This window comes from Pipistrellus hanaki, assembly GCF_964339955.1.
Source record: "Pipistrellus hanaki genome assembly, chromosome: 16".
Lineage (NCBI taxonomy): Eukaryota > Metazoa > Chordata > Mammalia > Chiroptera > Vespertilionidae > Pipistrellus > Pipistrellus hanaki.
The window spans coordinates 4,093,303-4,106,882 of NC_140518.1; the positions used below are offsets into that span (position 1 = coordinate 4,093,303).

General features: G+C 54.8%; 1 protein-coding gene across 2 annotated transcripts; it reads right to left on the reverse strand.

Moving 5' to 3' along the window:
* Positions 1–6,797: 6,797 nt before the first annotated feature.
* SSTR2 (somatostatin receptor 2) lies at positions 6,798–13,221 on the reverse strand. 2 transcript variants are annotated; one of them, XM_084862152.1, is made up of 3 exons: positions 12,661–13,221; positions 7,485–8,568; positions 6,798–6,996 (listed from the first exon to the last, which is right to left on the reverse strand). In XM_084862152.1, exons 2-3 carry the CDS (start codon positions 8,475–8,477, stop codon positions 6,991–6,993), a joined length of 999 nt encoding a protein of 332 aa, XP_084718278.1. In that variant the 5' UTR covers positions 8,478–8,568; positions 12,661–13,221; the 3' UTR covers positions 6,798–6,990. The 2 variants fall into 2 exon arrangements, with proteins under 2 accessions (XP_084718278.1, XP_084718277.1); XM_084862151.1 differs by having other exon boundaries at positions 6,798–8,568.
* Positions 13,222–13,580: the final 359 nt, after the last annotated feature.

The following is a 13,580-nucleotide window of genomic DNA, read 5'->3' on the forward strand; positions in this document are numbered from 1 at the left end:
GCAGCAGCCCTGTCCTCTGCCTTCTCGGTAGCCCTGTCCTCTGCCCTGCCAGAGCAGGATTGGGCAAGGAGCTCAGCTTCAGCAGCCGGGCTGGGTGCTGTGCTAGGGACAGACGGCAGAGATGAGAGCTAAAGTTTGCTTTTTTCTCTTGGAGATATATGAGTAAAGTCCCCCCCCCATTTTATTGCCATCGTTTGTTTTGCTTTAAGGATGAGTGTGTGTGTGTGTGTGTGTGTGTGTGTGTGTATTGTGTGGTGACTCTTGATGTCACGTTTTCTCCTTTTCATCTTAAATCTTTAAGGGCAGAATTTTAAACATCTAATGTGTGAATTCAAGAGATTATATTTAGGCCCTCATGGGCCCCTGAAATCCAACCTAGGCATTCCGCCAATTATACCAGCTGTGATTTTGGGCTCCACCTAGGCACTTTGCATATATCATCTTTTTTTTGAATAATATATTTTATTGATTTTTTTTTTACAGAGAGGAAGAGAGAGTTAGAAACATCGATGATGAGAGAAACATCGACCAGCTTCCTCCTGCACACCCCCCACTGGGGATGTGCCCGCAACCAACGTACATGCCCTTGACCGGATTCGAACCTGGGACCCTTGCGTCCCCAGCCGACGCTCTATCCAATGAGCCAAACCGGTTTCGGCTCATCTTTAATTCTTGCAATAATCCCGCAACCAAGGTGGTCTTACCCTCACTCGATTGGTAAAAACAGGTTCAGGAGGACCAAGGAACCTGTCTGAGATTACGCAGGTAGTCACAGCTGAGTCTGTCCTCAGGCCCTGGCCAATCTGACTCTAAAGTCCTTGGTCTTTCTGCCTTGTCAAAGAAAACTTGAGGACACCAAGAGACCATCAGAGGGGCCAAACGATTCTGAGCAATATTGAGATGGTTCCCACACTGCTTCCTACCCTTTGCCTAAAGGTGGGTCTCTGCTGCCCTGCTGGTGTGGCTCAGTGGTTGAGCATCGACCTATGAACCAGGAGGTTATGGTTCGATTCCTAGTCAGAGCACATGCCCGAGTTGTGGGCTTGATCCCCAGTGTGGGGCGTGCAGGAGGCAACTGATCAGTGAGTCTCATCATTGATGTTTCTCTCTCTCCCTTCCTCTCTGAAATCAATAAAATATATGTTAAAAAATAAAGGTATTGCATTTGGGGACTCAAGCTGGGGTGGCTCTCCAGGAGCCTGGGGGCAGAGGGCATGTATAAAGTATTTCCAACAGGGCTTGGTACACCCTGAGCACTCAAACAATGTACCAATTCTCTTTTTGGATTTTAGCAGTCGAATTTGTGGTTAAGACTCCATTGTAAACATTTGGACATTTCTGTTACATTTTTATTTTGAGTGAAAGGAAAATGAGAAGATGATTTTTAAAAATAGTTGTTTTCTTTGACCTAATTTGAAAAATCTTGACATTTTTCTCTGACCGGATTTGCTGTCAGCCAGACCTGGCAGGTCTCTGTAGCATTTTCAGACAGTTTCATCATCTGCTTTACAGTGATTGAGCTGTACTATTTGATCAAGGTTACAAAATTGAGAAGAAATCAGACAGGGCCATTAAAAATTGGGCTGGTTTGGCTCATGGTTGAGTGTTGACCTATGAATCAGAAGGTCATGGTTTGATTTTGGGTCAGGGCATGTATGGGCTCAGTCCCCAGTAGGGGGTATGCAGGAGGCAGCTGATCAGTGATTCTCATCATTGATGTTTTTCTCTCTCCCTGTCCCTTCTTCTCTGAACTAGAAATATATATATAAAATAAAAAATCTATATATATAAAAGCCAAGCAACCAGAAGGATCAGAACAGAAGGATCAGAACAACTGGTCGCTATGACACACACTGCAGCTGGCCAGCCAGCCTGATGGAGGCAGGACCAGCCGGCAACCTCCCACTGCCCCTTTCCCTGGCTGGCCCCACCCATCCAGCTGACCAACTACCCACGTCCCCTCTCCTGGCTGGCCCTGGCTCCGATTGGTCCCCCTATCAGGGGCAGGGCTGGCTAACCTCCGAGGCTTCACCCAGCCCTCCCACCTGGCCAGACCCCAGTTGGCCCTGATCATGGGTGGGGCCAGCTGGCCAGCCTCCTGCAGCCCCTCCCTCTGGCCGGCCGGCCCCAATCAGCTCTGATCGGGGCAGACCGGCCTGACCCCACCCATGCTTGAATTCATGCACCAGGCCTCTAGTTTTTAATAAAGAGATCCATTTTTAAAAATCAGTCTATGGACATAATAGAACTCATCAGTGGTTGTCAGTTTTTAAGTTTACTATTATTATTATTATTTTTTTATTATTATTTATTTATCTATTTTTTATTTTGCTACCAAACCAGTGATTGCTAACACATCTAGAAGACATTTCGTAGGGCTTAGATATTAAAACAAATTGTAAAATTCTAAGTTTCCAGGCCAGTGTCTTAGGAAACCTGGAAAGTGTGGGTTATGTCATCTCAGACTCTCCCCTTTTCCCGAACACGTGGGGTCTTTTCACAGGCGAGTTCGCGTCGCTGCCTAAGGAGCCAGCTTTCGTCTGAGTCCCTCCCGTCGAGCGTACGGTTTCATGAGAAGGTGGTTTATAAAACAGGACACTTGCAAAAGGAAAAAGTCGCTGAGAAGAAATGTTTGCGTTATGCTTCCAGGTACATACCATCCATTAGAACAGCAAAGGTACATTGGCTGACAGGGAAACAAGCAGACTCCAAGTCAGCTGCAGCTTATTTGAAAGCAAAAGCAGTTGTAGCTGCTGTTCTCTCAGCGCCGGACATGCAGGAATGCGTGTTAACAAGTACCGTGAGAATAACAAGAACATCGTGTTACGTGCACATATTCCTGACATATTAAAGCCATCCATCACGGCACGTAATTGACAGTGTGTTTGCAGCTGGGGCCGCTGGCGGCTTCTACAGGATGTCCCGGGTTTCCTGGTTCCACGGGGCACAGGAGGATAAAGAAGACGCCACCAAAGCTTCGGAGACGGTGGCAAAGCACCCAAAGGCTGCCATGCTGTGACCCCCACCACCTCAGACAGGGCCAGGGGTGTGTGTATGGGGGGGGGGGGGCGGGTGAAATGCCATGGGGGAGAGAGCTAGGGCGGGGGAAGGGAGTTTTCCTTCTCCTTGGATATGATTGATGTATTGTTTGTAAAAACCCACTGTTGTTTATCGGTGACTGACAGCCAGAGGGATGGGAGACTATGAAATCTCAAGTAAATGTTCTTCAGCAAAAATGCACCGTGCACATTAAACTGTCTCTAACAGGGCTCCAGAAGTCACCTGCGCACAGGCACACTCTGACCTTTCCAGCCGGGCCGGCTCTCGGGCCCCTGGACACTCGCCTGCAGACTTTTCCCGGGGATGAGGCTTCTGAACGGCTCGGGGAGTTGACCTGTCTGCTGTCACTTAGTTCAGCACGAGCAGGGCGAGCTGGGTGGCTGCTGGGGCGCCCTGTGTGTGGCTGGGGGCTGCTGGGGCGCCCCTGTGTGTGGCTGGGGGGCTGCTGGGGCACCCCTGTGTGTGGCTGGGGGATGTGGGGCGCCCCTGTGTGTGGCTGGAGCTGCTGGGGCGCCCCTGTGTGTGGCTGGGGAATTGGGGCGCCCTGTGTGTGGCTGGCAGCTGATTTCCTCCTGCAGCCCCAGGAGCCAGGCTTCCTGAGCGGCCTGTCCAGCTGGGAGCCGGAGCCGGAGCCTCTCACGGAGCCGGAGCTGCGCAGTGTCCGTGGGGGAAAGAGAGGGAGAGAAGGCCTGGCTCTGGGTCATCCCCGCAGGACCCCGGGCCTCTGCCGGCTGTGTCCTTCACCGTCGGCTCCCATCCAGATTTTTTGAAAACCAAGCTTCCCTCTTCATTGTTCAAACGTGGGGCATCGTGAACTTCTCAAAAAGAGAAGGCATTTTTGTAAGTTGCAGATTTTAACTGTAAATATGAGAGAGCCTGTTTTAAAAGATAGATTGAGTCCAGCAAGCATGGCTCAGTGGTTGAGCATCAACCTATGAACCAGGAGGTCACAGCTCGATTCCCGGTCGGGGCACAGGCCTGGGTTGCAGGCTCAATCCCTGGTGTGGGGCGTGCAGGAGGCAGCCGATCAACGAGTCTCTCTCATCATTGGTGTCTCTCTCTCTCTCCCTCTCCCTTTTCTGAAATCAAACATGGGCTCTGTTGCCTCACACGTATGCCTTGCATCGTGTGTGTGTGTGTGTGTGTGTGTGTGTGTGTGTGTTTGTGTTTGAGGGCACCAGCTGCGAGGAAAATGAAGGATAACTTGAGAGATTGAGACGTCGGGTCCATTCTCCTAATTGTGTGATGCTAATTAATGTTTAAAAAGCAGCTAAGCCTTGTGTTATGTCCTACGAGAACCATTTGGGTTTCTTGTTAGGAAATGATACCCATGCGGGAAATGCCAGCTCTCTCAGTACTGACCGCAGTCCTTGGCCTGGGGACAGGAACCCACCCAGGTGCGCCGCCACCTGCCAGGTAGGGGGCACAGCCCCGAGTGACACACCGCACCGCGGCGGTGCCTGGTGGTGTCCCAGGGCGTCGTGGGGAGCTGAGCAGGCTCTTCCCCTTTGAAACTGGCAGTTTCCCCTCAGGCCTCCCCTGCCGCCCTTTTCATAATCTCTTCTCTGTCGGGACCTGGCACACCTGTGTCTCCTGTCCCAGGGCTGACCCAGTCTTCCTTGGGGGTCCATGGTGCGCCCCCTTTCTCTGTCCAGGGACCGTCACTGCTGCTTAGGCCACCGGAGGCCCCAGGCATCGAGCAGCTGGAGCGGCCAGGGCGGGAAGCCATGTCCCAGTTCTTCTAAGCGGGCCTGATGTGAAAGATGAAATAGAGAAGGGCGGAGACCGGGATGGCAGGACACAGGCTTTATTGAAGAGAAGAGTACCACTGCCGGCTGCTCCCGGAGAGAGAGAGCGGAAGAGAGCGAGGGCCGGGGTACAAGCACTTTTTAAGGGGAGGAAAGGGGACGGGGCTTAGGGAACTCAGCACGCGCTGATGGGTGGTTTCCTGTAAGGCCTATGATGAGGGACCTAGGGACTTAGGAATCGGGGGCTTAGGGTGTTTGGCAGGTGCTGATGGGTGGTTCAGCGCTCAGGAATGTCCGGCCGCAGGTGGGGTTTACATCTGTCCATCAGCTGGGGGAAGGGAGGATCTATCATGATGCTCACGCAACAGGCCTTTCCCGGAGGACAGGGAGACACGATCTCTAAGCAGCACAGCTCTTCCCGCCCCCGCCCCGGAGCAGGCTCGGCCCGGGGATCCCGCGCTGAACTTGCCGCCGGCTTTCCTGCAGCCACCGTGTGGGATTTCCCCGCCCGAAATGTATGTAACACGTTCCCCCTGTGGGCTCGGCTCAGAAAGATCTCTTTATTTTTACATGGATTTCGCTCTCGTAAGTCTCAGTGAACATGTTTTTCCAGGCCACAGCGAGCGCTTCTGGGAAGGAGGGGGGTGAGTAATGTGAAGCTGGAACGGAGGCCGCGCGTGAGCCGCCGCCGCGGCCACAGAGGGGTCCTCCGTCACCCGCACAGCCGAGCCGCCCTGCGAGGGGAGGAAGGCTCCTGTGTACACGGGGTGCCACCCGGGCACGCGGCTCGCCCAAGAGGATGGCATCCTGACACACGCCCGACTGTATACGTCTTCACACCCTGGCAGTTGGGACCAGCCCCTGACGTGGGCATCGTTTCATTTCTTGGCACTTGTATATGAGCCCAGCGACAACTTCAACCCCCTTCTCCCCCCAACCCCCCCCCCCAAAAAAAAAGCCATTGATGGTGTGAAGCGCCTATGACAGTGCTTTGAGGGATGGCGGAGTCTGTGGCAGTGAAGGCCAGATGCTGATTGTGGGGCGGTGGGCGGGGAGGGGGGTGGCCATACCTGCCAGGAGGGGCTCCCTCCAGCCCTGGCACCTGTAGGCTGCCTGCTTGTGGGCTGGCGCCTGGGTTCCTACCCGGGAAAAACGGTGTCTTCAGGGCTTCCGCCGGCCTGGGATTCCCTGTGCCCAGCTTTGTGTGGCGTTCCTAAAACACTCCTTGGAGGAGAGGCGGAATGGCAATTCCATTTTCTTTTATTAGGAAGCCATGTCTGGCACAAAAACAGCAACAAACAAAAGGCGCAATTTCTCTGTTTCCCGTAAAGATGGGGTCTTGTTTCATTCTCATTCATTCGTTTTCATGGTGGAGAGGCTAAAATCACTTCCCCGTAAGAATTAGAGTCTATTTTTTGCCTCTCATGTTAGCGATCCCCACCCCTCCTTTTTCTTGGCTCCCTAAGAAAAATGTGAGCGCCCAGCCGATGTGGCTCAGGGGTTAGGCATTGACCCAGGAACCAAGAGGTCTCAGGTTCGATTCCCTGTCGGGGCACATGCCCAGGTTGCAGCTGGATCACCAGAAGGGGTCGTGCAGGAGGCAGCTGATGGATGATGTTCCTCTTTCATCCTTGTTTCTCTCTCTCTTTCCCTTTCCTTCCTCTGTTTAAAAAGCAATAAAAGCATTTTTTTTTTTTAAAAAAAGGGAAAATGTAAGCGATTTGACAAGAAAAAAGAATGCAACGTTATAACAAAGCAGGCCTCGCCTATAAATGCAATGGCTGATGACCATAATCGTTGAAGTCCTTTTGGGTCAATGAATACTTGTCTGATTATATCTAAGAGGAAGAAACCTGAAATTATGGGTCCTCAGATACCTTCTCCCGTGGGTCTAATACACAGGAAGTGAACGAAGCCGCTGCCCACGGCAGGTACGTTTTGTGAGACTGGAGGCTAAAGGAGCCATGTAAGAACAAGAATGCAAACATGTCTTCCTTTATCGCTTTTTTATAAAAACATACGGTCACGTGAATATACCACCCACGCCAGCGCGATCCCTGACGCTTACACTTTATTGGCTTCTCAGGTCGTCCATGGCTGCGGGTCCCAGGTTGTCCTGTGTCCATCTGTACTGTACACGTGTGAATTTGCTACTCGCGTATATGAGCACAGGAAATACAGGTCACGACTGTACAGGAACCAGATGGGAATATACAGGTATCAGTGTGAGAACACAAGATTACATTGTGGGTCTCAAACACACAAACACGCAAATACAGCTTTCTGCCTTTGTCGAACTTCCACATTTCAAAGGCCTGCTCGCCTCTTGAATTGCCGGTTTGCACTGAAAAGTTCCCTTTAAGAGGGAGTCAGTCAACTGAATACAAATCATTCATTCAGACCAGCTGACTCAAGCACTGGTCTCTGAATTGGACTCAGACTGAACAATTCCCTATTCTAGAAGCCAGGTGTGATGGGGGGCAGGAAGGAAGTGGGAGGGGGGAGGGAGCCCAGTGCCAGTGGGCAGAGCTCAGCCATACATTGATTTTTTCGGGCGGCTCAGATACTGGTCTGGAGGTCTCCATTGAGGAGGGTTCTCTGGGTCTCCGTGGTCTCATTCAGCCGGGACTTGTCCTGCTTACTGTCACTCCGCTCCCCGTCGTCCGTGCCGCTCACCTTGACCAAGCAGAGGACGTTCTGGAAGCTCTTCTTGAAGTTGTCGGACAGGAAGGCGTACAAGATGGGGTTGGCGCAGCTGTTGGCGTAGGTGAGGATCACCACGAAGTCAAACATGCCCTTGAGGGCCGGCGTGGGGTCGATGGCCACGGACACGGAGGAGACGTTGAAGATGTAGAAGGGGAGCCAGCAGAAGATGAAGACGGCCACCACGATGGACACCATCCGGGTGACCTTCTTCTCCGACTTCTTCCTCTTGGAGGAGCCCACGCGGATCCCCGAGGACTTCACCTTGATGATGATGAACAGGTAGCAAAGACAGATGATGGTGAGGGGCACCAGGAACCCCAAGATGAAGGCGTAGATGATGAAGCCCGTGTACCACGCCCCGGATTCGCCCGGCCAGTTAATGGTGCAGCTGCTCTTCCCCCACTGGTTGCTCCGGAGCCCCGCGTAGATCATGATGGGCAAGATGACCAGCAGAGAGAGTCCCCACACAGCCACGTTGATCATCTTGGCCGTCCGGGGTCTCCTCCACTTGGCCGACTTGATGGGGTGGACCACAGCCAGGTACCGGTCGATGCTCATGACCGTCAGGCAGAAGATGCTGGTGAACTGGTTGATGCCATCCACAGTCATGACCACCCGGCAGATGGCCTTGCCAAAGGGCCAGTGGACCAGCGCCACCTGCATGGCCAAGAAGGGCAGGCCCAGCATGAAGAGCTCATCGGCGATGGCCAGGTTGAGGATGTAAATGTTGGTGATGGTCTTCATCTTGGCGTAGCGGAGGATGACGTAAATGACCAGCGTGTTGCCACACAAGCCAACGATGCAGACCACGAAATAGATGAATGTGAGGACTGCGTTGCTGGTCAGATCGTAGTACGGCTCCGTCTGGTTTGAGCCGTTGGCCACTGCCACTGAGCCGTCGAGGTCGAATTGAGAGGAAAGCAGTGGTTGGCTGCCATTGAGCAGGTCATAGGCCGTATCCATGGCTGCCTTGCAGGCTTACGCTCCTTCCAACCAGCCAGAGATCTTACTCTCACCTTAATGGGTCCTGGAGGCAGAGGGTCCACTGTGGCATCTGCAGGGGAAAAGGGAAGATTGGCTCATCAGTCAGAGGCCACAGAAACGCTCACCCGCTTCCCGAGTTCTGGTTTACCCTTGCAGACACACCCTTCAGCCGAAAGGCGCATTCTTTTTCCCCATCGGCACAGAGCTACCAGCGCCGTCTCATCGGGGTGCAGATGAGATGTTCGAGCTTTTCCAGTAGTGACGAGGAGCTGGGGTTAAGCTATCCTAGTTTATCTTGTCATCTCTGGTGACGCACATGTGGGGGATGACTGTGGCTGCAAACGAATGTCCTTTGATCCCTAAGAAAAGTTAACTGGTCCAAACTGGGAGAAGGCAGAGAGGTCAGACCCTGGCGCTCTTGGCCTTTTCCTACGAGGAAATCTACCCGGACCTGCTGACTTATTCGGAGTTTTTCCATTCTGACAACCCAGTGTGGAAAAATCCCAGCCTTTGGAGGTAAAACAAACCAGGGTTCCACCACGGAGCCCATGGGACCCCCTGCCTTGTACTTAACTGCTCGAACTCTCATTTGTTAAAATGGGGGTGCCATGAAGGTTAAAGGATGAAATGGATGTGAAAACGCCTAGCATTGTGCTGGGCTTATAATGGGAGCTCAGTAATTGTTATCTCCCCCCGCCCCACTTCCCCTCTATCATCTCATTTATCTCTAATGTGTTGAAATCTGCCTCCATCATGAACCCATGTATAGTCTTAAGTGTTAAATAAAAATCTGGCTGGCTTCCCTTTTAAAAATGTATGCTTTAGTTTATTTTTGTTTCTCCAATACCCTATGCCTAGGAGAACTCTTTTCTAAAGTTCTCCCCCATGGAATGTTCCAGAATGCTTGCCTTCTCAAACCCCAGAGAATTTGCCAAAAACAGGAGCCACGTTCATTCTCAGACTTGAAGAGGAGGTTCCAAACACTGATGTAGATCGTTCACACCCCCTTGATCTTCCCAGCCATCCTTGGAGGTGGGGGGTATTCATTCCACTTTACAGATGAGGAAACTGAGACTTAGAGAGTTTAAGTGACTTGCTCGCATAATCGGTTGGGGCTGAACATAGGATACCCATGTCTTCTGCACTTCTACTCCTCTTTGCCCTCTCCAAGCTGAGGAAATGTAACGATTGGCTTGGCCTAAGGTATAAACCATAGCTCATCACATAATTCAACAATCTATCTGCAGTCATTCAGAAACCACCACTGGGGGCTTCTTTATTCTGGACACCAGGGTTGAACAGGACATGGCTGGTGCCTCTAGGAGGTGATCATTTAGGAGGGGAGACAGGGAAAGAAGCCAGCTCATACAGGGTGAGACTTGAATTGAGGTAGGAACAAAGGATTGAAGAATGCCTTCTGCTCCTGGAGAGTTCCGAGGGGGCTGTGTAAGGAGAATGCTTGCGTGGGGTCCTGGATATATGAAGAGGGAGGGAAGGTGGTAAAAGGATGGCATTGTTTAGCACTGAGTGGGAATAGTTCACTTGGTGGACACATCTCCACTGAGCAGGGCACTTTTCCTGCCTGAGTGAAGACTGAAGATTGCTCCTTTGCCCGGCTGGCATGACTCAGTGGCTGAGCGTTGATCTATGAACCAGGAGGGGACTGTTCCATTCCCGGTCAGGCCACAGGCCTGGGTTGTGGGCTCCATCCCCAGTAGGGGGCGTGCAGGAGGCAGCCAGTCAGTGATTCTCTCTCATCATTGATGTTTCTATCCCTCTCCCTCTCCCTTCTCGCTGAAATTAAAAATATATATATACTGAAGAGAAAGCTTACTCCTTTGATGACTTAAAGGAGTAAGTCATCATGATGACTTAAAGGGGACGTAGCCACAAGTAGTTGGGGGACCCTGTCCACTTCTGCCGCGGACCCTCCGTGCGGTCCAGGCGCATTGCGTCTCTGTCCTGTGCTCATGTCCCTACCACACAACTCTCTAAGCCGTGGTCTGGGCTTCGTGGCTGGCCTCTCTGCCCAGTACCTGGGGGGACGACCTTGGATGTCGTGTCTGCATTGGGTAAAAAGCATCAGCATTAAACACGGGAGCTGTGAAGAACCCATTTTCCTATCCCTGGACAAACGTGGGTTATTTCCACCGTCATTTCTTTTTTTTTTTTTTTTTTTTAAATATATTTTATTGATTTTTTACAGAGAGGAAGGGAGAGAGAGATAGAGAGCTAGAAACGTCGATGAGAGAGAAACATCGGCCAGCTGCCTCTTGCACACCCCCTACCGGGGATGTGCCCGCAACCAATGTACATGCCCTTGACCGGAATCGAACCTGGGACCTTTCAGTCCGCAGACCGACGCTCTACCACTGAGCCAAACTGGCCTCGGCTCCACCGTCATTTCTAATCTCCTTGTCAGGTATTTTAATTCCACAGACCCTGTGTACCGGCCGGCCTTGGAGCGTCATTAATCACTAGCACGTCCAGGGTCCCGTCTGCGTCACGTGCCCAGTCACGCCCCCACGTCTGGGTCAGACCGAAGGCCTGGTGCTTTGGGACAGGGGTGCTGCTGGTGCAGGCGTGCGAGGGAGGGGAGTGCTGCCTTCCAGCCCCAATGCCTTTGTGGGCACCGTCTCCCTCAGGACGGGGCAGTTTTTTGTTTTGTTTCTGAAATGGACTGAGACGTAGCCTTTCTCTACCTGTGAGGGAGAGCAGTGGGCAGGGCGCAGAGCCTGGAGAGGTGGCAGAGAGCCGGGGAGCTGGGCCAGGGTGGGAGAGCGCCTCCAAAGAAGACAAGGGTTTAAATCACCGTGACTCTCACTTCGGGGACAGTAAAGCCCCTGGCCTGCAGCCTCCGAGTGCCGGCTGCGTCACTGCAGGTGGAGTCCAGGGCCAGGCAGGCAGCGCCCGGGGCTTTGTGCTCCAGCCAAACGCACAGGAAGTTTGATTTGGTGCTTTCTGATGTTTCCAGCTCAGAATCCTGAGACGCTGGAAATGGCTGGCTGCTGGTTTCCTCGGACACCGAGTCCTGGCTCTGTTGGGGGGCAGGTTAGAATGGCCTCAGGCCTCCCCTCCCCTTCCCCAGTTACCAGCTAGGAGCTGGCCATTGGAATGGAGACCAGCATGTGTGTGCGTGCGTGTGCGTGTGCGTGTGCGTGTGCGTGTGTGTGTGTGTGGGTGTGATCCCCAATTCTACTGAGCTTCAGTTTTTTCTTTCTCACCAATATCGTTTCTTCATTCAGCCCCACCCCAATTCCCCTGGGGCCTGCTAAACCCCCGTGGATCCGGGTTGGCTGGGGCCTCACAGGGGGAGACTATCCCCAAGTGCCAAGAGCGTGCTGCCCGGCCACGCTAGGGGAGGGCGCTGGCTGAAGGGCTGGGAGAGCGCGTCTAGGGACAGAGGCTGGTTCTGGAGCTCGCCCAGAAAATCATCCGCGCCCCCCCCGCCCCTGCGCTGACCTCAGTCCCCCGGTTTCCTAGAGGATCCCCTGTGTTTCCAGGGGGACAGGGGAACTGAGGACGGTCCTGCTGGGAGCCCCCAGGTCTGTCTGCGAAGCGGGGAGGAGCAGGGAGCGCTCTCCGCCAGGGGAGAGGCCCCAGACCATCAGGGGTGCATCGGCCAGGCTGAGAGAGGAGCCCAGAGAGCAGCCCCCCTCTGCTCTGCCAGCTGTCCTCATGGGCTCGGATCTTGGGGTGCATGCCCACAGGCGCCCCGGCAGTGTCCCCACCCCTGCCGCTAGCTTGCCTTCCTCCTTTCCGATCCTTTTAAAGGCGCTGGGAGGCAAGTTGTCCCATCGCACCCACTACCTGGACGCTCGGCCGGGGACAGAGGCTGGACCGGGGCACACGCCACACTTACTGGCTGCTGGGCAGCCACGTCGGTTCCAGCACTGGCGGTCCCGGCCCCGCACTCACACCGGGGACACTCGCAGGCGTTCGTTCCCCTCCACCCGCCCTAAGTGGCCCCCGGACGGGAGCTGCCGGGTGCTGCGCACTGGGACCCGCACGCCGGCCATCCAGGTGCGCACTGCACGCAGCGCAGATGCACCCGCTGCCCCAGTGCTAGCGGCTCTCGCGCTCTCTCTCTCTCTCTCTCTCTCTCTCTCTCTCTCTCTCACACACACACACACACACACACACACACACAGGAAAACCTCACCTTTGCTTTCCCGCTGCAATCCTGCAATCCGCCAGCTCGGCTTGCTGGCACCTAGCGGCTGTCCCCAGCCCAGCGGGGCCCGAGCGCGCCGCAGCTCAGCGGGCACCCCGCACCGGGCGCCCCACCTGCAGGCTCCCGCTCCCACCTCGCTCCAAGGGGAGCTGCTAGCGGGGCGCAGACCTCGAGCGCTGCTCCGCTCCGCTCCGCTCGGGCGCCGGCGGCTGTGTGGCCGGGACTGGCCTGCGGAGCCGGAGCCGGAGCCCCTCGCACAGTCCCCACGCCCCCCTGACGTCATGCGGCTTCGCCCCGCCCGTCGGGTCCTGTGGGAGGACGGGGGTGAGCCGAGCCGAGGATCTGCCGGTGGCGGTGGAGGTGGCAGGCTGGCACAGCTCATAGGCATGGGGCGCGGGCTGGGGAGGGGGCAGGGGGGCTGCATGCAGGGTGAGAGGGGAAGGTCCAGCGACGTCAGCTGGCCTCCCCAAGGCTCTGCCTTCCCTCCGATTTCACAGAACCTGTGCTGTGTCGCCAGCCTGTTCCAGGCAGCTGGGTGGCACCGGGGTAACCCAGGAGCGCCCGGGCACCTCTCCGCCGGACCAGTGTGCAGAGCTGTGTCCACTGCGGGCCATCCCTGGGCCCTGGCGCCAGGCCCGGGAAGGACAGGGATACGCGGGTCCCGGGGGAAGCTCTCCTCCCTGCAGTGGCCAGCGCCTCTCTGCCGTGTGCGGGCACTCAGCTCCCATGCTGCAGGCGGGGCTCAGGCTCATCCGGCCGTCCCGCCTCCACAGGGCCTGTCCGGCTCAGGCTCCACACGGCCTGCAGGCGGTGACCGCACAGCTGTCCCCTCGGCGGCACCCGCTGGTCCCAGCAGCACGGTCCCTCCTCCTCCCCCCCGCTGAGAGGGAGCACAGGGAAAGCAGCAA

Coding starts and splice junctions, on each gene's coding strand:
- SSTR2 (XM_084862151.1), bottom strand. CDS start 8,477: ATGGATACGGCCTATGACCTGCTCAATGGCAGCCAACCACTGCTTTCC.